Genomic DNA, 25,065 nt, shown 5'->3' on the forward strand with positions numbered 1-25,065 from the left:
CTATTAATGTATAAAAAAGAAACAAGGCAAAAGCTGATTCACTTTGAGTCATTCCTACTTGCATAGTTGTCTTGAGCCAACATTAGGTGAAAATCAGTGAGTCTGAAAATGGCCTATCTTCAGGCATTTTCATACCCACACACCTATATCCCCCATTTACACCCAGGTTACTGATCTGAATTCCATTCAGCTGAACATCCACATTATATTTCCGTTCTCTCCTCCAACCCATTTAAAAACTACCTGCCCTAATTCCAGAAGCTTTAATAAGACGAAATTCAGCAACCCTTATAGTCTACCATATTGTTAACTTCCCAGACCCTCCAGTATTTCTCGGATCTTGGTTGTAACTCCTACTTTTATTATAATACCACCAATAATAATATACTATAACAGTGACTCTTCTTAATTGAATACATGTAGTTGTTAATATTATTAAGTTACTCTAGGGTCCCATAACTTGCTGTGAGCCCCCTGATACTGTCTGCCCTGACTGTAGAACTGAAACCTTCTCTCTCTCTGTCTAGACCAAACCCATAAAGTATATTCACGTCTTTTTCTTTTTTGAAACTTTATCAGGGAACTTGTTGCTCGGTGAGCCCCAGAGCCTGTCCCTTCTTTTCTTCTGTTTTGCCCTGAGCAGAATGGGAAATCATCAATCCTTTATGGATATAGTTCCCTGGTCCTGAGGGGTAGACAGTTTAATTTATGGGTGGTAGTTTCATAGCTGGGGCAAGTCAGTGTAATCCTGGAGTCATCTTGTGGGTAGAGGGCAGATATAAATGCAAGCTGGAAATGTGGGTATGCCTAGAATACCAGGATTAAGTTTGACAGCTGTACTAAGAGAAAGAACCTTCTTTTAGCTCAAGGTCACCAATGGGGTTCCTGTTATGGGTCGGCCAAGGCGAGAGCGAGGATGTAAAGAGGTGGAGTGGGAATGGGGGTCCAGGCAGTGGGAGATCAGGACTGCCGAGTTCTAGGGCTTTCTATAGGGAGCTGACTCCCAGTTGTGGAAGTTCAATTTGGTCTAATTACTACCTTCAGTTTAAGTTTTGTCTCTTCTACTACTTGCGTATCTCTGTGATCTTGGCCTCTCTCCGTAGTCTCTCTGCCGCTGTCTGTTCTGGGCCATCATGTGCACCTGGAACGCTGCAGTGACCTTCTGACAGGCTGTACGTCCAGACCCACTTCCTAGTAGCCCATCCCCCCATCTACCCTCCACATCGTAAATGACATCTTTATTTTTCATTCATCTCTATTCAGGTGATCCATCAGTGACCTCAGTGTCCTTTATCACAAAAGTTTATTTCTAATTAGCAAATATTATGTATGGCCTATGCTATTAACTAGAAATGAACTTTAGAAACGTAGGGTTATGCTTTTTGTTGTGGACCCATTGTTAAATTCACCATTTTGTGGCCTAATGAAACTTTCTCCAGATTTCTTTAATTCAAATTTCTGTCTTCTGACTGGTTCCCTTGCAAGACTCTGGGTAAAAGAGGTACAGGGATTGGCAGTGTGAAAGCAAAGAGTCAATTTTGTTTCTAGTTGCCATTATATATTTTTTTAATGTCTAGATAAATGAAATCACCCTCTTGTGCCTTCCAGAAGGTCATTTGTAATAGCTGAATTACTGGAAATCGTTTCCAAGGGAAAATGTACTTCAGTGTTATAACTCAGCTTTTTCAGTACCGTAAAATACCTGAGTGTACTGTCAATAGCAGCATGGAACACATTCGGTTGTACGACGGTGTTCTGTGTGAGAGGCCAGGTGTGGCGTCTGTCCCCTCATCTGCGTGGCCCTCTCATTAAGAATGCAAGGGGCAAGGTTCAGATGCTTAATAGGTATGCCGGCCTGACCTGGGCAAGGCCTAAGAAGCATTTGTTTGATTATATATTCTACTTAAGCCAGATCTTTTTTTCATTGTATTCTTTCTTCTTCCTTTATACCTTTTAAAATTGGCGTGGCACCTCTCTGTTTTACCCCTTTGTTAATATTAAGTGAGGACTGTAGCTGGCAGCAGCGATGTTCTGTTAGAGCAGATGCTCCCAATATTGGATGGATAAAAGCTGGACGAGCATACAGATACTACAGGGCCAGTTTTCATTAAGATGTTAGCAGTGTCACCACATTGGTGTTGCTTTGTTTCCTCGTATGGACGCCCTGACTTTCATATCCCCCCTTTCGCCAACAGGACTGTGGAAACAACCAGCTTTGATCTGTTGCTAAAGACGGATGACGACTGTTACATAGACTTGGAAGCTGTATTTAATAGAATCGCCCTTAAGAATCTGGATGGGCCTAATTTTTGGTGGGGAAAGTAAGTTAAACATTGTTAGGCCATTGGCGTTCATTTCATGTACTAAGCATATGTTAATTTAGAATGAAATATACAAGTCGCTTATCATAAGAAAAATGTGGTTGAGATAGGAAATTTCCCTATTAGGCCCCTGGGTCACTATATTTTATTAATCTACAATTAGAGGGGAAGAAACTCTTAAATGGAAAACCTCAGGCTAATGTAATGAAGGAGGGAAAATGATGTGGCTTTTATCCTCATGCCCTACATATTAAGTGCTACTCAAATTAGAAGCTGCTGTACATTAGAATAAATTTTTGACATTTCTGAAACCATTTTCTATGTGTCTTTAGGAATGCAATAGGGATTGGTGATTTATTTTTCATTTATTTATTTTTAATATATCTACACAAGATGATTCAGAAACTCCATAAATACAACTTGGAGAGAATTTAACATATTGGTCTTTTATATAAAACACCACTAGATAAATAATTCCTGTCCTTAGACGAAAACAATAATCTCTCATTCTTCTTTCCTTGCTTCTACAGCTTATTCCTTTGTAGTGATAATTAAGCACTCAAGCTTAACTAGTGGTAGGATACGTGTCAGAGCAACACAAAGAAGCCGACTCATGTTGCATGTCAGTTTCAGATTGAATTGGGCCGTTGACCGAACTGGGAAGTGGCAGGAGCTGGAGTACCCCAGTCCCGCTTATCCCGCCTTTGCGTGCGGGTCAGGGTATGTCATCTCCAGGGACATCGTCCACTGGCTGGCTGGCAACTCGGGGAGATTAAAGACCTACCAGGTAATTAAGGATTTCTGACCTAAGAGTACACTCACCAAACAAGTTTTATCCCACTCAGTATTCCATCATTAAAAGCACAGCCAACTGATCTTGGGGAAAGGCATGTTATTCATTCTAGATAGGAGTCAGCCCTTAAAGGTTAGGGATACATTCCTATCCCTCAAATCTTGGCTCTAAATTCTATTCCTAAATCTTTGAGCCTTGCGTTATGTTTTCAGCCTATATTTAAAGGTATAGTCCCTAAAGGAATGTAAAGATTTATATTCATAAGAAGGAAGACTAAGCAAGCTTAAGACTAAGCTTGTTTTTTTGCTGATTCTGAGATGGCAAATCAATCTCTGCCCGGTTCTTAGATCCGGTGTATCTTTCATACCATTAGTGCTGGAAGTTTAAGGTCCACGAGAAGAGGGACTGGCTGCTTACTTAGTGTGTATAGTCATGCTTCATTGTGGTGTGTGTGCTTCATGTTAATGGCAGGTAGCTTTTACTTCGTGTATCAGTGTTATAATCCATCCTCAGCATTGCATATTAGAATAATCACAAAACAAAGAAGTAGAAAGATTACGTACGGGAATGGGTGTGGCATTGTCTTTACAGATGAAATAGCATTAAAATTTTTACATTTTAAACTTTATGGGGCCTGTGTAGGGTGAAGATGTAAGCATGGGCATTTGGATGGCAGCCATAGGACCTAAAAGATATCAGGTAAGCAAGCCTGAGTGGGGCTGGCCTCTGGGTTCTGAAGAGTTCAGCGAGGTTTCTCTATCAAACCTTGGGCAGAACAGTGAACGGAGGGTCTTCTGGCATCATAACTGTGCTCTTGATCTAATTCACAATAATCTGCCTAGATCTCACACAATATTTTTCTGAGTCTAAACCAAAAGGAAATGTTTTGAATGGAAGTTCTCCTACTCACAATGAATTGAGTTTTTCTACGTTTGATCAGAAATTCTTGGTAGCTTTAAAACATAAAAGATCAGCTGACTTCAGATTCTGGCAGTGAGGTGGCCCTGCAGAATGTGACTCCAGCTACACCCACCTAAGCGTGGGCTACGGTGCCAGGTGCTCAGGGGAGACTCTCCGTCCCACCCGTCCAGGGCCAGGGTGGAGACAGGCCTCCTCTGTTTCCTTTAATACCCCTGGAGGCTCTCGGCTCCCAGGGGCACAGGGCTCTGTAGGAAGGAGTGGTCAGTCTCCTGTCCCCAGGTGTGGCCTGTATAAGGCACACGCTGACTCCAGGCCCTTCTACTCTCCAGTTTCCTCTCCTTTGCCACCAGTTCAGACATCCTTTAAAAAGACATTTTTTATTATATCCCTCCTTTTTATGTTCTCAAATTGAGTGGGATCTGTATTCTGCTATATTGCTGGAAACAGAAGCCAGTCCACAGAGCTGGGAAGTAGGCTGGTGGGTGAAAACTTGGACTCTGAGTCTGGCAAGACTCCATTTCGATCCTTCCTTCTCAGCCTACCAGCATGAACTTCACTGTGACCTTGAGCAAGTTTCTTCACTCTTAGTTTGTTTCTCATTTTTAAAAAGGAAATAATTCCTACCTCACAGGGTTATTGTGAGAATTAAATGGGATAACATTTATAAAGCGCTTGGTATTGTCCCCCGAATATTGTAACCATTCCCTCAGTACTTGCTGCTGTTCGTAATGCTATTTGGCCACCTCTTCTCCAGTAGCAGATAGGAAACTCTGCATTTGTGGTCTCCTCACCCTCTCTTCATAGAACTCCCTTTGCAAACTCTTAATGCACACACTGCACTGTTTCTTTATCCCACAGCCTCAGGGTCACCGGTGTGTGCTTTTCCTACACCCCACAAGCTGAGTGGGTTCTCACATGCACTTGTCTTTGAAATAACTTCAGCCTCACTGGGATCTGGAAGCTCCTGTATGCACGCTTTCTGTCTTCCAGCAGGGTGTGTCAGGGCTCCCAAATCAGCTTTTGTTTCATTTTTCAACAGGACAGCCTGTGGCTGTGTGAGAAGACCTGTGAAACAGGAATGCTGTCTTCCCCTCAGTATTCTCCGCAAGAACTAACACAGCTGTGGAAACTGAAGGAGTTGTGCGGTGATCCTTGTCGGTGTGAAGCAAGAGGATGATGAGGTCAATTCGCAGTGTTTAAGGTCAGGGTGGGCGAATGGTGATCTGAGCGGAAGTCTGAGGAAAGCCCAAGGTTTGGCCACAGATTATATGGTCTTTCAGGATAGTTCTTGGCTGGCACCTTCATGGGTCACCAATGTGGTATTTCTTAACATTTGCACAAAATTTCCTTTTTAAAAATCAACAGATACTGTAGTGTAATAAAACATTTACTTATATATTGGAAGATGATTTGAAAAATACCAAATTATTTATAAAAGAAAAAATATTTCCAAGTCCTAGTGCATCATTTCTGTTAGTAATTTATTACCTATCATTTTTGGTTAAAACTTGGCCTAGTTCAGAAATCTTGAGTAGTAACTGGAAGTTTGAATTTCAGCCTGGATTGCAGAATAGCTCTGGATAGCATAAGCAGGATAATTAAGGGCCAAAAAGAACTCACAGAAATGCTGTGTGATCTGTGATCACATATGAGCAGTGGTCACTGATACCAAAGTCAGGGGTTTCTGGAAATCATGTCAGATTTTGTGGCTCTCTGAATGAAGTGGGCAACTTGAAAAGGAACCAATGTAATGCTGAGTTTTGGGCCTTGGTTTTAAAGTTCATTTATTAAGTGGACTAATTCCATCCAAGTTTCCTTTTGCCCTTTAACATAAATCCTGAAGATCACAGCTCAGTACCCCTATTTTTTTAAAGTGCTAAAATTTTGTGACTATAAGTAAAATCAAACAAACACCTCTCAGGGTTTTAATGCCATAGGGAAGGACAGTTCTAAATCCTTGGCATTGAAAGCATCTTGAGTTTCTTCCTTTCATTGCCTAATGTTTACCTAATGTAACTGAATTTCAGTCAGCACTAGTAAGCTTCTGTAGAAGAATGTATTCTCAGGTATAACTGTAAAAAGCATGTAATTAATTTTTGTAAGTACTCAAACAACAGTGCAACTGAGAAGAGAAACACAGCATTTGTACTACATAGAGGATGTGCTTCCTTCAGTTTAAGAGGCATTTCCCAAAATGACCAACCAAATCATTTCAGTGACCTTTTAAACCAGTAGTGTCAATAGAGGATTCCATTAAAACTGGTCTTATGAAGACATTAACTGTGTTCAGATTTTCTTAGACTAGCGAGGTTCTATTTAGTATCTAAATCTTCTCATAATGAAATACAGTCAGGAACTATGAAATAAACTCTGAAAATCGTTACTAGGTGCAAAGCCTTTATTAGGGCTGTTATATACAAGCCTGGAAACGGTCTCTTCCCTGTGAAAAATACAGCTGTTTTACACTTAGGGCAACTTGTAAAACCTCATTTTTTTGAACTGAACTGTCCCAATAAGTCATTTATTTCCAGTGAACCCCCGTCACAATAAGCGGTCTAACCTCTGAATTTTATTAGTTGGCTGTTACCATCGCACTAGTAGAGAGTCTCCATTTTCCACAGAATAAAACTGTAATGACTGTTGATCATTTTCTAGTTCAATCTCTCTGCCCGGCATCTAAAATTAGACAAAGCGGGGGGTGGGGGTGATTAAGACAGATGTGGCAAAACCTCCCCCCAACAAAGATGTATGGTTTCCATTTAGAGTCAGACCATGTTACGTAGAGACATAGCTTAGTAGCAAGTCATACTGTGGGGAACTCAGCTTGACTTTGTGTTTTGTTGGGCAACTTACTTTGGGACTTTCATAGGACAACAGAAGTTCTGACACAGGAACTTTGAGAAGACGTGACAGCAAGCCTTTCACCTTTTGAATTGTCATGGATTCTATCAAGGAAAAGAAAAACCATCAAGTTCTCTCAAAGGACAGTTACCTGTAAAACGAGCTCACGTGACAAGACCACAACTGTAATGACAGCTGTCACTATCATTTCATACTATCAATTTACCCAGGTAATGATCAGGGAACGGCTCACCCACCATGTGGGCCACCAGATCACAATGTCACCACTTAGGGGGTCGTTTGGGAGGCTGGGGGAAACGGAGCCGATGATTGACCTAAGTGCCCTTTGATGATGAGTTTTCATACCATTTCAGCGGTGTTTAATAGTTCCTCCTTAACCCGAATAAACCAGAAATCATATTCTCAGCACAGAAGAATAAACGTGAGTGAAATCATTAACTTTTTAAACCTTTGTGCTTACTTGCTTACTTACGAGTTACTGAGAGAACGCTGGCATGGGGCTCGGGCGCCATGAGGACGCGTCTCAGTCTCTCTGGCTTTAGTTTCCTCCTCTGTAAAGTGAGGTGTAGACTAATGATCCACAAGCCCCCTTCCAGCGCTCCCAGTCTGTAATCATTGTGGTTTATGTGTGTAATGCGATACACATACAGGGGACCACCAGGCATGGGAATGTAACTTAATGAGGAAAAGCTTTGGTTTGTTCAGAAAACACTATGAACTTCTCTCCAAAGATGGGTGTGGTAAATACTGGGTGTCTGATTATGAGCAATACAGTTTCTTTGAAGCTTTAGCTGGAGGTACAGCAATAGTGTGTTCCTACAACGATCACATGTATTCAAATATTTTTCTATCAAAAATAATTTTTGTAAAAGCTGTTTTTATGCAACTTGTGATAATAAATGTTATCTTTATTTTAGAATAAAAACTGGCCCTTTTCTTGTTTATGTATTGAATATAGACACTAAATAGACTACAGTGTCGATTTGCTCTTTTATTTGTGAATATATGATAATCTTGTCCTTTCAAAAGATTTAGGTGGACTGGCTTTCCTTGTGCAGAGGGTGGTTAGTGCTGGCTTAACTCTGACTGCTGAGTTCAGAGAATATAGGACTCAGATTTGGAATAGCTTGAAGCATAATTTTGACATATAATTTCTCTGGATTATTCTAATCTCTGCTAGTTCGACCTGAAGATGAATAAAACTCAGGCCGTGAACACCGTGGGAGGTGGGTGAGGACCTGTCAGCCGGGGCGGCGCTCGTTTGCACTCTCCACAGCCCTGACCCGGGGGCTCTGCGCCTTCCCAGGGGGAGCCCAGAAAAGGAAACTGAACACAGCCCTAGCGAGAACATTCTTGAGCACCTTCCCACAAGCTGATTTCACGTAAGAGAAGGAAATATGCAAACACATCCAAAGCTAAGCACTTGTAACAAAAAGTCCTGGTCCTCTCCCACTCGTCTGTCCCCATGCATGCCCTTACTGACAGAAGTTAAGTCTGAAAACAATAATGAAGTGGGGGGCCACTCCTTTCAATTCATCATTATGTAACAGTGGCAACATTAAACCTCACAGGCATAGAAACTGGATTTCTAGTAAGTAAAAATGGAGCAATACTGGTAAATGGATACTAGATGATGGTTCTGGATCATAAAGTACTTCTTTGGGCACAACCAAAACCTTCCATAAGCAATACCATGATAAGCTTGTTTTATTTGATAAAAATGAATTTAAAAATCAATATGAATTCACTGCACTGACAGGGAAACAGAAGGGTATTTCACTAGAGTCATTTACGGTAATAGATATTTTATTTCTTCTTCAAATCCTCACTGTGCTAAATTTAAGCTGTTTATATTTTAGTATTTAACTGTGAATCAAGTTTAATCTTGAGAGTCAGACTAATTTTTCTTTTGAGTGACAGTTTAAGGTAAGTTACATTGATCTAATTTGTTGACATAAAAGTATTTATTTTCCAAATAAAACAAAATCAGTTCCAACAGCATCAAGGTTTAAAGTTCTGAAGTAGTTTTTTTTCAAAGAAAACCATTTCAAGTGTGTCCATTAAAACAGCGTCCAAGAGCTGTCTCTGCAGGGGCTCCTGACTGGAAAGGAATAGAAAGCACCCAAGCCCAGTGCCAGAACATCTCTGGCCAAGGAAAGCCCCCGGAGCAGCAGTGTGAGAACTAACCAGCAGCGGCCAGCACTCCCACGCTACTGCCTCTGGCTGAAGAGGTAACCACAACAAAGCTGTTCTCTAGATGAGCTGCAAGTTATGCGAGACCTGAACTTTCGGGGGGAGTGATGTTATTAGCATGGTGTTAGCATTTTAGAACTTAAAAGCTAGTGAAAACCTATAAGCTGTAAAAGCCCACAACTTCAGAAATGAATGAAATGTTTCACTTCCAGCCACCTTGAGTCGAGGGCCAGCGATTCAGAAACATGAGGAGAGAGAGACTTATTCTTACCTGGCAGTTGTTTCTCTATGACTTTCTGATCAAGTTGATTAGGATGTTTTATCTTCAGTGCTTGAAAGAAAAAAGTAAAGAGACGAATTGAGCCCTGCTCTAGGAAGGATTTACATCACTTGCACATTACCAGCCATGGCCAAAGGATGCAGCTCTTCATACAACGTGGCTCAAATCCCACTAAAGGAATAGGATGCTTATTGATGTTTAAAATTCCTTCTATTAATACTTTACTGAATTCCTAACAACAACAAAAAAGAGCTGGACCAACATTCTATGGCTTTCCTGTTTCACCTTAGTACTTCTTTCCTGACGTTTTATCTAGGTTTTCAAGTGTAAGAAAAGCCACGAATTTCCAAATCACATTTCAGTTCACTACTCGAATACTTCCCACATGTGCAACACTGTTAATTAAATGAGTTTAAAGAATGGGAATTGCTAACATGTTCAAAATCAGAATTTAGATATGTTTGAGAGTCATCATTTCTTTAAAAATTGAACTACTCCTCTAGGTGCTTACTTAAAAGAAACAATCCCTATTAGGTCATCACTATTTCAGCATCTAAGGACTCGAATACAAATAAGCGGTCTTTGAATGTGGGGTTCTTACTTAGTAGCTGGTTTTTGAGCAAAAATGGTTGTTGCACTTTGAGTTCCCCATCTTCAGGTGCACCATATTCTGTTTAAGGAGAAATGAAAAAGGATGAATGATAAAAGGCCACTGTAAGGGAAAAAAAAATGTACAGGTTAAGTGTCAACCTAGCCTTTTCCTTTCCCAGGATGAATCCAGCAGCAGCTGGATGCGAACCTGGGATCTGCTTCCTTTTATTTGGTTACTGGTTTAGTGTATTTTTTGGAGGGAGGGACAGACAGCAATGACTGCCAAGCCTGGAACCCTCCTGTCTTCTGTGCATCCCATCACTGATCCCTAGAGACAAGAAGAGGCTGTGCCTGCAAATACTTAGAACACTGACGTGAGTTTCACCTTTGGTCATAGTTCCCTTTCTTCCTGGGACCTGAGAGAAACTCGACTCACAAACACCTTCACCAGGTTTTAGCCAGTTCGTGCAGTGCTGCTCTGGGCACCCAGAACCACCACTGCAAACCAGGTCCCCTGCCAGGAAATGCAGCCTCTACATAAGGTGTAAGGAAAGCAGCCCCCTTCTCCTCCTCTCACTTCTGCCAGGACCACCAGGAACAAAATGTCTATAAATACCCTCCATGCTCTGCTTTGTATTCTACATTCTTAGTGGGGAGATAGTAAGCCATACCTGCAGGGCTGCTTTAGAGCCTGCCCTGCCCCCGAGTGATTTAGAATTCACCTCAAGTGGCCAGAAATCGAGCCAGCTAATGGAGTCATTTGAAAGCAGTTCCCACGGACAGCTTCTCTTCCTTAAAGATAATGTTCCAGACTGAAGTGTTTATGCAGCGAGCTTCTCACATTAAATATATAAAAAAGAAAATTGCATAAGAGTGAAATTTGGAATAATAATGAAATCAAAATGGAAAGTACATCAGGGACAAAGAGTCCTGAAGTCAGAGCTTCAGTGTCCAAGGAGCCAGGCTGGAGGTCAGGAAGCACCTTGCACACCAAGTGCCAGGACTGGTGAGCCCTCCGGAAAGCTACGCTCAGCTCTCATGAACATTAAAATTACCTGGGGAGCTTAAAGAATACCAACGCCTAGGTTCCACATTAAATGCTCTTCATTTAAAAATTTCCCTAGGGTATAGCCAGGGTTGAGATAACCTGGAGGCCTTCCTGCCCTTCCTAAAGTAGGAAGTGGGACCCACCTCCTGGAATCGAAAGTTCATTAAGTAAATGCTGAGACGAGAAGAACTTCTGTTTAAGAGCTGCTTTCCCCTCCTCCTGCTAAGAGATGCTACAGATTTATCTTCTCTAAAGACAACTCTTTAATTATCTGTTCCCAACTAGCTGCTGGAGCCCCTACTGTCCATGTAGATGAGTATAAAAAAGCCCCAGTGGAGAAAAGCAACAACACTGAGGACCTCCTCTGACACCCAAAGGAAACCGTGTCCTGGTGGACAGTCCCCCCCCAGCCCGGTGAGGGCCCTGGTGCACAGTACGTACTGAGGCAGAGTGACTGGTATCTAGGATGGGCTGCAAGAAATTCCTCGTTTGGTCTGTTTTTGTCTGGATCTTGATGTCCACCAGCCTTTTTCCATTCATTTCCGAATGCTTTTCGGTAATCAAGCTCAGCCCCACGCCTTTCTTCTCGCTGAATCTATATGGATGTGAAATAAAAGCAGGTCGATTAAAGCACTTTTCTAACGAGTGTGTCTTACACCCTGTCCTTTCTCCACCGCCTACCTGTAGAGAATAATTAAACTGAAAGGGACAAGACAATATATTTCTACCTTTTCTTTTTAACATTAACAGGACCCAGGAGTTTCTTCAAAAAGAAAAGTGGATTTCAGTTTTATCCTTTTCTTCACTGGAGTATCTGAACTATGCCTGGGGCCCAGGGTCACAACATGAGGTCCTCGGCCTGGAGGAGCTGACTTACTGAGAGAGTACCCAGTATTCCTCCCCTGCCTCAAATGACAAAAACTGGGCCTGCCAGGGCAGCTAAGCAGCGGTTTTCCCTGCAGGCATCTGAGTGTAACAACACCTCCCGAGGAGCTGGGAAAAATTGCCAGGAGGAAATTTTTGGAGGAAACGTTTGGAGGAAACGACATCTGATATCCTTTACGGTCTTCCACTGTAACTTCTCTTTACACTGGACCATTTGGTTTCTAGTTTAAGAAACACCTCATCAGGACACCAGTACTCACCGCACACCTGTTCAGGGTCCTCAGCTGACCAATCCTGGCGATGATGAACTGCCGTGTGGTCTGTGCGTCTTTGCTGCTTTCAGTCAGGGGGTTTCTGGTGCAGGACAGCGCATGCAGACTCTGTAACTTATCCAGCTCGTTGATAAATGACCACTGAAACCCAGCAAAAGAAAACATATGAAAATAAACATGTTTCAGGCTAATTTTTCAGATTATTCAGACTAGCAGCAGAAAAGCAAAAGTCCCCAGTTCCATTGGAGGCATGGAATTTCACCATGCAGCGAGCACCCACGAGGAAGGCCACATATTTTACAACTGTGCCGTGTAAACTGACAGATGGGCTGGTTAAGTGTGAATTAATCTAATTTCTTAATATTTTGGGGTTTGTGTGAGGAGTTTCACTCCAAGGAAGCATTTCTCTTTCAATTTAAAATATTCTTTAATAGCAGGAACCTACAAACTGCATCATGAGAATGGAAATAAGTGATAATGTAAGTAAGTACATACATTCTGAAGAAGCTCTTACCTGTGATATGCGATTGTCATTTAGTACAAGGTATTGCAAGGAAGGAAACATTGATGTTTTGCACCCTAGAAGAAGGAGAATTAAGTTACACAGTAGAAGGGAAACAAAGCTGAAGTATTGGGGAGCCGGGGGAGGGGTTACTGAATAATCTCATATACCAATTCCAGCGTCTGGAAAATGTATAGAAGAAAGTCCAATGTCAGAAAGGATTAGTTGTTCTAATCTGAAATGTAAAAATGTTAAATTTGATTTCATAGGACAGTATAAAATGCTATGGGCTATATCAACCAGACTAGATTTGTAAATTTTTTCCTACACCCTAGGTTTTGATCCTATGAGAAATGCTTAGAAACCTTAAAGTCCAATTTAGGGCATGCAAAGCAGACTCTCTGTGCTACATTCTGATGATCCTGCAGTCATTAAACAATTCCTGGGCCTCCTGCTGTGCTAGGTGCTAAATGGGCGTCAGAGAGCAAAGAGACAGTCTTACTTCCCAAAGTTCAATGAATGAAGACTTTTGATATCAGTACCAGGGCCAAATTATTCATTCAGTGATCTAGTACAGATATAGACTACACTGTATGTGGTTCACAAGTCAATTCTCTAAATGAATTCAAATAAAAATTTCCCATGGGGCTTCCCTGGTGGCGCAGTGGTTGAGAGTCCGCCTGCCAATGCAGGGGACACGGGTTCGTGCTCCGGTCCAGGAAGATCCCACATGCCGCGGAGCGGCTGGGCCTGTGAGCCATGGCCGCTGGGCCTGCGCATCTGGGGCCTGTGCTCCGCAATGGGAGAGGCCACAGCAGTGAGAGGCCCGCGTACCGCCAAAAAAAAAAAAAAAAAAAAAAAAAAAAATCCCAAAGGGAATTACTCAATTTGGGAATTCCATCATCATTATCATATTTCCACTGAGGAAGTATATATAGCATAGGATCCATTCACTAAAAATTTACTAAGAACTATTGTAATAGGCATTTTAGGAGCGGGTTACCTGGGCAGATATGCTATTAGAAACAGCTGGTTCTCGTCAATTAATGGATTAGAAGAAAGGTCTAATAACTTGACCGTCTGTAGAGCATCAGTCGGCCTGTATGGAAGATAAAATTTTTTCAACATAAATTTAATTTCTTAATTGTTTTCAAAGATACAGCCTTAAAATACCTGCATCTGGTGTTAAGGAGAGGTCAGGGGGTGGGAGGCAAGTATATGATATGAGTATAAAAGGGCACCATAAAGGATCCTAGTGGTGATGGGAATGTTCTGTCTCTCGACTGGACCAGTGTCCTAGCTGTGATACTGACCACAGCTTTGAAAGACGTTACCAATGGGGAAACTGGGTGATGGGTACATGTGATCTCTGGGTACTATTTCTTACACCTGCATGTGAATCTAAAATTACCTCAAAATTAAAAGTTTAATTTTTAAAAAACTACATTTGCCTGTATAATACATAAAATCATTCTGAACAGTAAATTTTCATTAATTTGAATCCTTTGAGAATTTGCTGTAAATGTGTCCATGTTTAAGTTTGTTTTACATACTAATTTAGTGATACCAACACAAGAGGAAGATTAGGCAACAACATATTTAATCTACTTAAGACAACAAGCTTTTTACACACAGTCATCCCTCAGAATCCATGGGGGATTAGTTCTAGGACCCCCGTGGACACCAAAACCTGAGGATGCTCAACTCCCTTACATAAAGTGACACAGTATTTGCATATAACCTACACACATCCTCCATATATTTTAAATCATCTGTAGAGTACTTGTAACACCTAATACAATGTAAACAGTTCCAGTGCCTGGCAAATTCAAGCTTTGCTTTTAGGAACTTTCTGGAATTTTTTTCCCCCAAATATTTTCCATCTGTGGTTGGTTGGATCTGTGGATGCAGAACCTAGGGATGTGGAGGGCTGTACTTTGGTACATTGACCTTGAAACGATAATGCTAATTTAAAATCCATTATTTAATCCTTAGAGCATCTCCTACAGAACCCCCACTTAGAAACAGAAGTTAAATACATTTATGTAAAACTAATACAATTCATGGCTTCAAAAATATTTAATTCAAGGCTTTCACTCTGATGGGGTTTCCTCAGTTAGAAACTCTTAGTGAAGTTTGAGTTGACATTCTAATTTGTAAGGGCAATGAATAATAAGCATTTCTCTAATTCTTATTTGCAAATCCTCCTAAAACTTAATGTTAGGTATAACTAAGATCATTTATTTATTCAGAGTGACTAAATGATACGCAGCTACCTGTCAGAGAATGATTATACCTCTTTACCCTTGAAGTTTGGAAAAACTATAATACATAAAAATGCTTTTGAACTAATAAAAAAAAAAAGACTAAATGGTGACCGATGCGTTGATGTAAAACCCTGGTTACCTTTCTGAAATGACGATACTGTTGGACTCAAGGTACAGTTTCTCAAGGACAGGACACATGGAGGCGCAGCGGAGCACCTGGGGGGAAAGTCAAGGCAGGGTGATGCGGCCTCGCTGGTCATTCTCCCCACGTGCTTATTCACTAGAACCTCCACACGGATGCAGTTTAGCTACTGTTGTAGAAATAAGTGCCTTGGGGACTTCCCTGACAGTCCAGTGGTTAAGACTCCATGCTTACAGTGCCGGGGGAACAGGCTGGATCCCCATTTGGGGAACTAAGATCCCGCCTGCTGCGCGGGGCGGCCAAAACATAAAACAAGATAAAATTAAAAAGGAAAGAAAAATGCCTTTGGACATTTTGTTACAGACTCTATCTCAGGCCAGGAGTGCCAGTGGACGGCTGATAAAATTACGGTATTAAAGGGCTGTGCTTTAAAGGAGCACACAACTTCGGGCACCTGGAACCAACCAGGACAGGTGTCAGCCCATCATTCAGGCATATCCTGACCTGTACAAAGTGGAACTGGAGATGGTGACCTAGCACATTCTCATTATTGGATACAGTTTGTTTAACCAACGGAAGGAAACATGTGAAACACCTTTCCTTCTCAATGCCAATCTGGGTTTATAAAGAATGCACTAATAGGACAAACTTTATCCACAACTATTTCTACATTTTCTCACTGGACCTTTACTGCCATCTCCACCTCCAGAGTCTCTCCGTGCCCTTCCTTCCCGTTCTGGAGGGAGCAGCTCTCAAGGAAGGAGCCCTAGGAAGGAAGTCGGGCGGCTGTAGCCACGGACGGCCCAAGTGAAAGGCCACTTCTCTCTTGCGGAGGTGCCCAGGTGGCACTGCACAGATGAACAGCTTTGCTGGGATGTATTTATCTGCACTTGGTTTGAAAGTGGAGTGTTCTGGGTGTGTGAAGTCAGTTAACCTCTGACAGATCTGAGTAGTACCAGATCTAAGTTCCAAAGGCTGCAGGGCCCAAGACCCACGAGTCCACTTTCGAACCCAGCTGTGTACATGAACAGTGGCTTCTAGGAGCCGAACTGCAAACAAGAAAAGGGTGTGAGAACCTTTCTGAGGCTCGGCCTCAGCCCTAAGAACACTCGTGGGGAAACTCAGGCAGCTAAAAGCTCAATCCAGAGCTAACTCTAAGGCTTTTCAAAGCTCAGCATGTACTTGGTGCAGACCACCAGGAGAGCCACTGCTCAGGAGACACCAGGACTAATCAGCCACCAAGAGAAACAGGATGGGTTCTGAGACACCATATTCTTCTAACTGTGAGGATTCTGTAACTCCTTTCTGTAAGGCCGTTGAGAACCCTATTATCTAGATAATAGGATGATTAAAATGAAGCCACCCTTGGGCTTCAATCCCCCATTAAACCAAGAATTTAAAACTGTTTATTACTGGGTAACAAACCAAAGAAATATGTTTACCTCCGTCCACGTGATTCCTATCCGGTTAAGGACTAAAACCTTCAGTGCAGAAAATGTTCCAGTTGGAGATGGTGAACCGGAGGGAAATTTTAGTTTGTTTTCACTGTGTAGAAGAAGAGACAGGATGAGCTTATGGCGATAGAAGAAGCCCAACTGGGACAGTCACTGAAAGCAGTAGTTTGGGATTTGACATGAGGAGTCTGGTTTGTTTCAACCTTAAAATGTGATTATACTAAACACAAAGTGAGTCAAGACTGTCTAATTTTTAATAGTTACAACTTGGTATCTGACACGCAGAGATGTGTTTATGGGGTTAAGGCCGTGGTGAGGCTGCAGATTTCCTGAAACACAAGGCTCAGGCACTGATTTGTGAGGTCAGCTTCTGGCTTCACAAGCTGCGGCTCTGGACACTGTAAAATTCAGTCCCGCTCTCAAGAGTCTTACTGACGTGCTAGGTTGTGGGCTAGAGTTCTGCTTCTAAACAGAGACTGCTAACAGGATGGATGAAATAAATTACTGCCCTAAAGTTCTCTCTCAAGATCCTAATCTCAGAAGGTACCCCATATCTTTTTTTTTCTCAGAAGGTATCCCATCTTGACAGTCATTGTGAATGAAGACACCATTAAAGCCCTTATTTCCAGAAAAGGTGACGCCATGGGTCGAAGTACACTCTGTGCTCTATTTGGAAGGATAACTAATTTAGGCCGTCCAACTGCTCCACTGAACCTGCCTGAGCCAGGAACAACTCGCCCATACGTGTAAAATTGGCTCAGGTGTGAAAGGGGGTGCCTGGCCGAGCCCTTGGAGAGTTAGGTTCTGAGATTAAAACTAATCAGATACTCAAGAAGGCCTGGAAAATTGTGACATTAGTTAAATACAGAGCTCAGTGAAAACTCCTTATCAGAACTGAATTAAGCAGCCCCCCAATGAAATGACTCATTCCTAAAGCAATTAAGTGCTGGAAGGTTAATCACATCTCCTTCTGCCCACTTAAATATCTGAGTCCCCAGATGGGCCATCTTCTACAGTCAGGCCTATAAGAAACACAAAGATCTTCCAGCTCAGTGTAGTAAGCCACCCCGCCCCGCTGCCCGCATCAAAAGTAAAACACGTTACCTATTAATGAATCATCTCAGGTGACCATTTGAAAAACTAGAATCATCAAAGAATATTAAGGAATAAGTTAAACTTAGATAAATTAAATAAATTCAACTAAGCCGTCCTCCCCACCTCTTTCCCACAGAGATGCCGACAATTAGGCAACCGCGCGTTCATACCTGAGATTAAGGGCTTCCAGGTGCTTGAGCTGATCAGCAATATCTACGACTTCATCCCATGATGACAACAGGTTTTTTGACAAATCTATGCTTCTAACATCTAAATGCACATGTTAAGAAACAGCAATATGGAAAGATTCATAAAAGACAGGATAGTAATTACCTCAATTCTGGAACATGGGATTGTTCCCTTTTCACTTTATACCTTCTATTCTGCTTGCAATTTTTTCATGAGCACATATTACTCTTACCCATTTTAATCATCCAGCTGTTTATCCAGAAACTAAAAAGTTCATTGTCACATGCTGCAAACTTGAGACAGACACAGACAATCAAATGAGTGAGAACGAAATGTCGTTAATGCTAAACCATTCTAGCATTATCCAACAAAAAGAGAAAAACCAACAGTGATGGTAATTGTGATCATCGAGCACCTCAGGTGTGCCCAGGGGCCTTGCCCTTGGCACTGAGGAGCCCCTGCAGCCTCACACCAAGCACACACATCTCCTCCTGGAGGGCACCGCTGAGCTCTGTGCTGCAGGAATCCCCAAGTAAGGAGAGGCACCTCCAGTGACCAACAGGGTTATTAGCTTGGACACATGTTCAAAAGTGCTAAGAAAGGCCTGCAATTCAGAGGGTCTCCTGTGGGTTGGACGGAGTGAGTGTGACACCCACCATCCCTGGTACAGGAATCCAGAGGGGTAAACCAGTAGAACAGAGAAAGGCACCTGATGCCAGGGGGGAGTGGTGGCAGCGCCATCAAGAGGCCAAACCCCTGGGCAAGAGACAGAAGCTTGGAGCAGGACTGGACCAGCTCAAGGAGAATGTCACATGCTACTCTGATACGTGTAGAAGCTGTTCAGTTCATTCCTCTATTCTGCAAATAATGATTGGGGGCCAGGTGTCTAGCAGTGAACACGCCGATCAGTAAGCACGTGCATCTCTGGCATGCCAGATACAGACACATCAGAGTACCAGCGCCGGGCCTGCAGCAAAGGGGGTGTGTGAGGAATTTATGCACGTTGCTCACGGAAGACCACTTTCTCTATAAGGTGATATGTGAGCAGAGAACTAAAGGAAATGAGGGAATGCCATCCCAGAGAAGAGCATCAGGGCAGAAGGGATGACATAAGCAAAGGCCCGGAGGTCGGAACAGGTTTGGCCTATGGCCGGGACGGCAAGCTCCTGTGTGCCCGGGCAGAGGGGCTGGGGGTCTGAAAGGGAGGTCCCCGAGGCCTCAGGGGCCAGGCCCGATCACAAAGGGCCTTGCAGGACTTTAGTTAGTCTCTGCCTGAAAGGGGAACTACTGGTGTGAGCGGAGCTAGGCCTTTAAAAGGTCACTCTGCTGCTGTGCTAAGGCACAGGCCGCAGGGAAATGAAGACAGAGCAGAAAAAGGAGGCGCAGGTTCCTGAGCAATCTGGGCTCAGGCCAGACTGGGTGCTAGAGGGGATGGGGATGTCAGGTTCGGTGTCCTAGCAGGAAAGCTGAGCTGCTGGGACTTGCCGCTGGATTCAGATGAGAGAGGTGAAAAAAAAGGAAGAGTTAAGTTACCTCCAAGGTTTTTGGCCAGTGCCACTGGAACTTCCCTTTACCGAGACAGGAAAGACTACAGATGAGCAGGTTTCAGGGAACTTAACGTCCCAACGTGTTCAATTCGAGATGACCATGAGACACCCAAACGGAGGTATCAGATACACAGCAGACAGACAAGTCTGAGTGGGGACGGGTCTGGGCTAGAGGCTGAAGTGCAGGAGCCCAGCATCTGCAGGCTGGATACGTCTCCTCAGGAACAAGTAGGCCAAGGGTCAGGGGTCTAAGCCTGGGGCACAGCGACCTCTGCAAGAGAGGCTGAGGAGGAGAGGCCGAAGCGGGAAAGAGAACCAGGATCAAAGAACAACCACCACCTGCATCCCGCGTGGTCCACTGGGTGCCGGAAGCATTCTCCTTTATCATGAAAGGAAAAAACAGAGGCACAGAGCAGTCAGTAACCATGCCGCCTGGTGCAGACCAACAGGTGTGAATTTAAACCCAAATCAGCCTCAATCCAAAGCCCATTTCCTTACAGCCCACTATGCCACAGGGCGTCTTTACGCGTAAAACACAGAGAAAGTAGCTTTTAATAAAAATAGTGGCGTCAATCAACAGGGTTGGTCGAAGAGGAAAGCCTTTTAGGCAGGTACCAGTTAGGAAGCTCCAAGAGGTGGCAGGAAGAGGGGAAAGAAGGCAGTGGAAATGCACAGAAGGGGATGAACCCAACCCAGCCGGCACAGGCAAGCCAGACCCTGTGCCGGCTCCCACTGGCTGTGGGTGAACTGGGTCCAGAGAGCTAAGGACCATTCTGACGGTTTTAAATGCTTGTGTTTTAGGCGGTCCTGTGAGCAGCCACACAACCTCCTCCAGTTTGCTGGTGGGTCACAGGCCTAAGCTATTTACTCTTTGGCTCTTTAGGGAACAGCTTGCGGGCTCCCGACCTAAGGAGACTCTAGAAGAACCGGGGGCGCAGCAGGGACTCGGAAATAACGCCCAGAACCCTGGGGGCAGGATTCTTATGCCCTAAAGATGAGACACAGAGCAGCATGATGCGTCCAAGCTCCGGTTGCCGGCAGAGTGAAGTTCAGTGGCGGAAACGGCAAAGAAAAGCTGGGCTTTTTTTTTTCCTAGAACAACTACCACCTAAAGGTGCCAAACCAAACAGAAGGAGAGTTGCAAGCATGCGCCTGCTAGACACCAGCTGGACAGAGAATCCTCAGCAGCCACCTGGCTGAAAGCTCCCTCTGAGGGTCTCAAAGCCGCCACAGGAGCAGAGGGGCTTGACCCCGACGTGGGCGTTCCCTCCGGTCCCCGCAGTGCGGCCCCTCGTGCCGCCTGTGTCCCACAGCCGCTCTACCCTAGCCGCGGGCCCTCATGCGATGGCTGAGCCGGGCGCGTCTCAGGGCTGGCGGTCCAACTCCAGCCGCCCTTCATTCCCACCGCCTCTGCTAACTCTAGGCCATTAGGTTGGTGGGAAAGGGCTCGAGGCCAGTCATTCTCCACTCACTCATGCTTTCCACTGTGTAGCCAGAATTATACATATTTCTGCTAGTCTGTACAGAGCACAGGGACCACCTGCATTCTGATATCAACTCCAGACAGGCCAACAGTCGTGAATGTCGTCCGCACACGTGTGTGCACACATGCGCACGCGCACAGTCCAGGGAGTTCCTGGTGCTCTTGTTCCTGTGGGCAGAGGACCTTCCCCACGTTCAGAGCCAGCTGGTGAGGCATCTCTTCCCCAGCGGAGCTCGCCAACCTGACACACTCCCACTGCCTTCAGCCCCAGCTGAGCAAATGACCTCAGAGAGGAATCAGCCTAAAACCGGTGACTGGATTAAACACACCAGGCAATCCTTCAACTTCAGGCAAGAATTCAATCAGCAAGTGCAAGGCATTCATCACTGAGTCTGCAGATATCAGGGGTGACTTGGTTATCTCACCAAACCTCATTGCCTCACGTCTCAGGAGACATTCTTCCCCAGCAGAGAGTGCGGTATAAACAAATGAGACGCTGATTCCCCAGCACACTGCTGACAACTCCAATCAACCAAACAATTCACACGCCCAAACCCCTCTGCGGACCAGATCTTTTCTGTGTTGAAGATGAGCCTTGAACCGCCCGATTCCCAGTCTTCCAAAACCACTTAGGAGGAGGCTAGGCAGATTCCAGAATGCGCCAGGAACCTCTGTGGCACTTTGCTCCTTACAAGCTCCATTCCACACCCTGAAATGCCCTGACTTGGCTGCCTAACCTGCAGAGGGAACGACCTTTCCTGTCACCACAAAGCAGGTACCGCCAGGGTGGTTAGAAACATTTTGCTAAAGAAAGCTACTCTCATCTGCCATCTCTTCAGTCAAGAAACCTGACTGTAAGCTGCTACCTTTTGCATAAACTATTATGTACAGACTAGGCAGGCTTAAGGAATTGGGAGAAGACCTTTTAAAGTTAGGGAAAGTCTATTTCATTCGCTTAGAGAAAGTCTTTCATTCGCCACTGGGTTTTTTAAGGCCAAAAAAAAGCGTTTATTTGGGGTTTGTTTGGACTGCAGCCCAGGAGACACAGATCCAGGCAGCATTTGAATTGTGTTCCACCAGACTACAGAATGGAGCAAGTTTACTGGGAATTTTTTTAAACTTACCTCCTGTATTTTTAGTTGTGGGAATAAGAGTAATACAGGGCAAAAAAACACACTCGTAAGAGAAGGTAGAGATAAGAGATGACACACTTCGGAAAAGCCTGTTTTGAGGTATTATAACAAAACTGCATCCAGCTGCATGAACAGGAACCTTAATAAAGGAAAGAGTTTATCTTCCTCCCTCACAGGAAGGCAGTTGGGGCTGGCGCAGTGGCCCGGGTACCATCCAGGATGCCGGCCCCTCTCCATCCCTTCCCTCCCAGTCCTCCCTGGATGGCGTTCTTCCCACAGGTTGGCTGCTGAGCCCTGGGCCTTCTGTGTGCACTCAAGGCAGGGGAGGATGGAGGGCAATGGACAGAAGCAGATCCAGCCACGTCTGTCCCGCTTGAAGGAGCCCCCACCACAAACTCCCATGTTACATCTCCCTGGTCGGGGCGAGTCACACTGCCTCACGTGAAAGCAAAGGGTCTAGGAAGGCAACAATTTACCTGGGCGGTGACAACCCAGGTGAGACCGAGTCCGTTAGGAGAACAGACACTGGGTAGGCAACCAGGGTGTCTGGCTCAAGTGTCAAAGCCAGTCAGACCCCAGTGACGACTTCTCATTGGGAAGGATACTAGGACAAGCTTTGGCAATTCCTCCTTTGTCACCAGGACCATTTACTGCGCAGTTCCTCAAAGAAATGTCCTGCAACTTGCTCAGCTGACTGCATGAAAAACACATAGTTCACATGTATGCATAAACACGTACGCTATCCATCGGCCCTTTAAAAAATTGAAAAGCATTTCAGACATATAAAAAGGCACCAGAAATAACAAATTCCAGTAGCCACCACCCAACTTAAGAAATAAAGCATTACTGTAAAAAAAAAAAAAAAGAAAAAGAAATAAAGCGTTACAAACATGACACACATAAGTGAAGTCCTCTGAGTCTCTTTCCATCACCCCCTCCCCTCCTCCTCCTCTGTTCCACATAGGGAACCAGGGCACTGCGTTCAACGTTGACTTAATCTTAAGCATTTCTTAATAGCTTTACTACATATTTCCATGTCCCCAATTACAGTATTTTTGTATATTATGAAATTTGTCATAAATGGTAGTGTACTGTGTATATCCTCCTGCAACTGACTTTTTCCCTCAATAGTACGTTATTCAGCAGTAAGCTGTAGCTATGTGGACATGTGCTCCAGAGCATGCACCTTCACACCTTGTAGTTTGTTACTATATGGAGAGACCACAGGTAATTTATTTCCTCCCCTGGGACAGGTAGATTGGTCCCAACAGTGCTGAAGCACACACCACTGTATAGTTTTTGTGCTCACGTGGGAAAGTCTCTCTAGGAATACGGCCTAGAGAGCGTGAGTGCGTGTCTTCAGCTTTTTTAGATACTCTCAGAAGCCACTTTTTCAGTGTAGAGAAGCTGTGCTGTTCTATTCATTAAAAGAGCCCATGTGTTACAGTGCCGGAGAGTTAAGAACACAGGGCCTGGAGCCAGACTGCCTGGGTTCCAATCCCAATTCCACCGCTCCTCTGGCCTTGGGTGAGTTAACATCCGTGTGCCTCAGAGTCCACATCTACACACCCACATCCGTGGCAGCGCTACTCACAACCGTCATATGTAAGCAAACCAAGTGTCCACTGACCAATGAATAAAGTGTGGTCAATCCATACAATGGAATATTATTCAGCCTTGAAAAGGAAAGAAATTCTGACACATGCTGCAACATTTGTGAACCTGGAGGACATTATGCTGAGTGAAATAGGCCAGTCACAAAAGGACAAACACTGTATGACTGCATTTATATGAGGTACCTAAGTGGGCACCAACTCCACAGAGACAGAAGTAGAACGGTGGTTGCCAGGGGCTGGGTGGGGAGAGATGCGCAGCTGTTACTGAAGGGTTACAGGGTTTCAGTTTGGGAAGATGAAAAGGTTCTGAAGATGGAAGGTGATGACGGTTGCACAACAGTGGGAACGTACCGAACACTGCTGAACTATACGCTTAAAAATGGTTGAGATGGTAAATTACGCATTATGTATATTTTACAATTTTAAAATGCTATGATAATTTTTTTAAATTAATTAATCTATTTTTGGCTGCGTTGGGTCTTGGTTGCTGCACGCGGTCTTTCTCTCGTTGTGGTGACAGGGGGCTACTCTTTGCGGTGTGCGGGCTTCTCACAGTGGTGGCTTCTCTTGTTGCGGAGCACAGGCTCTAGGCCCGCGGGCTCAGTAGTTGTGACACGTGGGCTCAGTAGTTGTGGTGCGTGGGCTTAGTTGCTCCGCGGCATGTGGGATCTTCCCGGACCAGGGCTCGAACCCGTGTCCCCTGCACTGGCAGGAGGATGCTTAACCACTGCGCCACAAGGGAAGTCCATGCTATGATAATTTAGTGAGTCAGTATTTGTGAAACTCTCAGAATATTGCGTGACATACAGTAAGTCACTTTATAAGCATTTATAAAAATAAACATAAAACTGACAACCTTTGGGGGGAATACTAAGACCACCATGCAAGGCATCAGCTATTACAATCACCAGAAACTAGGGGGAAAAGACAGCAGCAATGTTCCAGGGCAGAGGCTCCCAAACTTTCTCAGTTCACAGGGCCCTTCACAGTGTTTCAGTAATTTTCCAAGGTGCCCCTAGGCCAAAAGAAACACCTCACAGTTCCATTTAGTAAGCAGTTAGGGCCAAACAACTTAATAATTATTTATGTCCTACCAAACTAGTGTCTGTCTAGTGGGCACTGCACAACTTCCCGAACGCTGGAATCAGACTGGACCCTCACCACCTCCTTTTCCCATTCCATGATGATTTTCAGGAGATACTGGCTTTTCTTTCAGCACAAGAACGGCCAAAAACCCAGCTCTGCAGGGAGATGACACCATGGAAAGGAACAGTAGAAATATCATGAAACTGAACTAGCTCCAACTAGTAGTTTGCACCGTGTCCAACAGATGTCACTGTTTCCCTCTAAAATTCAAAATATCCTGTTGTGCCCCGGTGAGTTTCCTGCAGGCCCGGAAACCTTGGTACAAAGCTTAGGGATCCAGGTCTGAATTCACACCACTCCAGACAGAGCCACAGCCATCTCCAAG

The 25,065-nt window shown here is 44.2% G+C and overlaps 2 protein-coding genes across 5 annotated transcripts in view; one reads left to right on the forward strand and one right to left on the reverse strand.

Moving 5' to 3' along the window:
* B3GALNT2 (beta-1,3-N-acetylgalactosaminyltransferase 2) overlaps positions 1-8,221 on the forward strand; it is a 58,625-nt gene extending 50,404 nt beyond the window's left edge. The window contains exons 9-13 of one of the 2 annotated variants that reach the window (XM_082635056.1): positions 2,196-2,321; positions 2,949-3,108; positions 3,757-3,813; positions 5,075-5,216; positions 6,905-8,221. In XM_082635056.1, coding sequence (XP_082491182.1) covers positions 2,196-2,321; positions 2,949-3,108; positions 3,757-3,813; positions 5,075-5,212 — 481 coding nt within the window. In that variant the 3' untranslated portion in view covers positions 5,213-5,216; positions 6,905-8,221. Of the gene's footprint in view, positions 1-2,195; positions 2,322-2,948; positions 3,109-3,756; positions 3,814-5,074; positions 5,237-6,904 lie in introns of both variants that reach the window. The other variant, XM_082635055.1, reaches the window with a different exon arrangement.
* The window catches only part of TBCE (tubulin folding cofactor E), a 114,279-nt gene continuing 95,629 nt past the window's right edge, over positions 6,416-25,065 (reverse strand). For all 3 annotated transcript variants that reach the window (XM_082635027.1, XM_082635025.1, XM_082635026.1), the window contains 13 exons: positions 22,584-22,672; positions 17,797-17,896; positions 16,520-16,622; positions 15,075-15,151; positions 13,672-13,767; positions 12,839-12,903; positions 12,681-12,745; positions 12,155-12,307; positions 11,451-11,604; positions 9,972-10,040; positions 9,362-9,421; positions 6,889-6,980; positions 6,416-6,711 (listed from right to left, as the gene is read on the reverse strand). In XM_082635027.1, coding sequence (XP_082491153.1) covers positions 6,619-6,711; positions 6,889-6,980; positions 9,362-9,421; positions 9,972-10,040; positions 11,451-11,604; positions 12,155-12,307; positions 12,681-12,745; positions 12,839-12,903; positions 13,672-13,767; positions 15,075-15,151; positions 16,520-16,622; positions 17,797-17,896; positions 22,584-22,672 — 1,216 coding nt within the window. In that variant the 3' untranslated portion in view covers positions 6,416-6,618. The remainder of the gene's footprint in view (positions 6,712-6,888; positions 6,981-9,361; positions 9,422-9,971; positions 10,041-11,450; positions 11,605-12,154; positions 12,308-12,680; positions 12,746-12,838; positions 12,904-13,671; positions 13,768-15,074; positions 15,152-16,519; positions 16,623-17,796; positions 17,897-22,583; positions 22,673-25,065) is intronic.

The sequence above is a fragment of the Mesoplodon mirus genome (genome assembly GCF_964341445.2).
Source record: "Mesoplodon mirus genome assembly, chromosome: 2".
Taxonomy (NCBI): Eukaryota; Metazoa; Chordata; class Mammalia; order Artiodactyla; family Ziphiidae; genus Mesoplodon; species Mesoplodon mirus.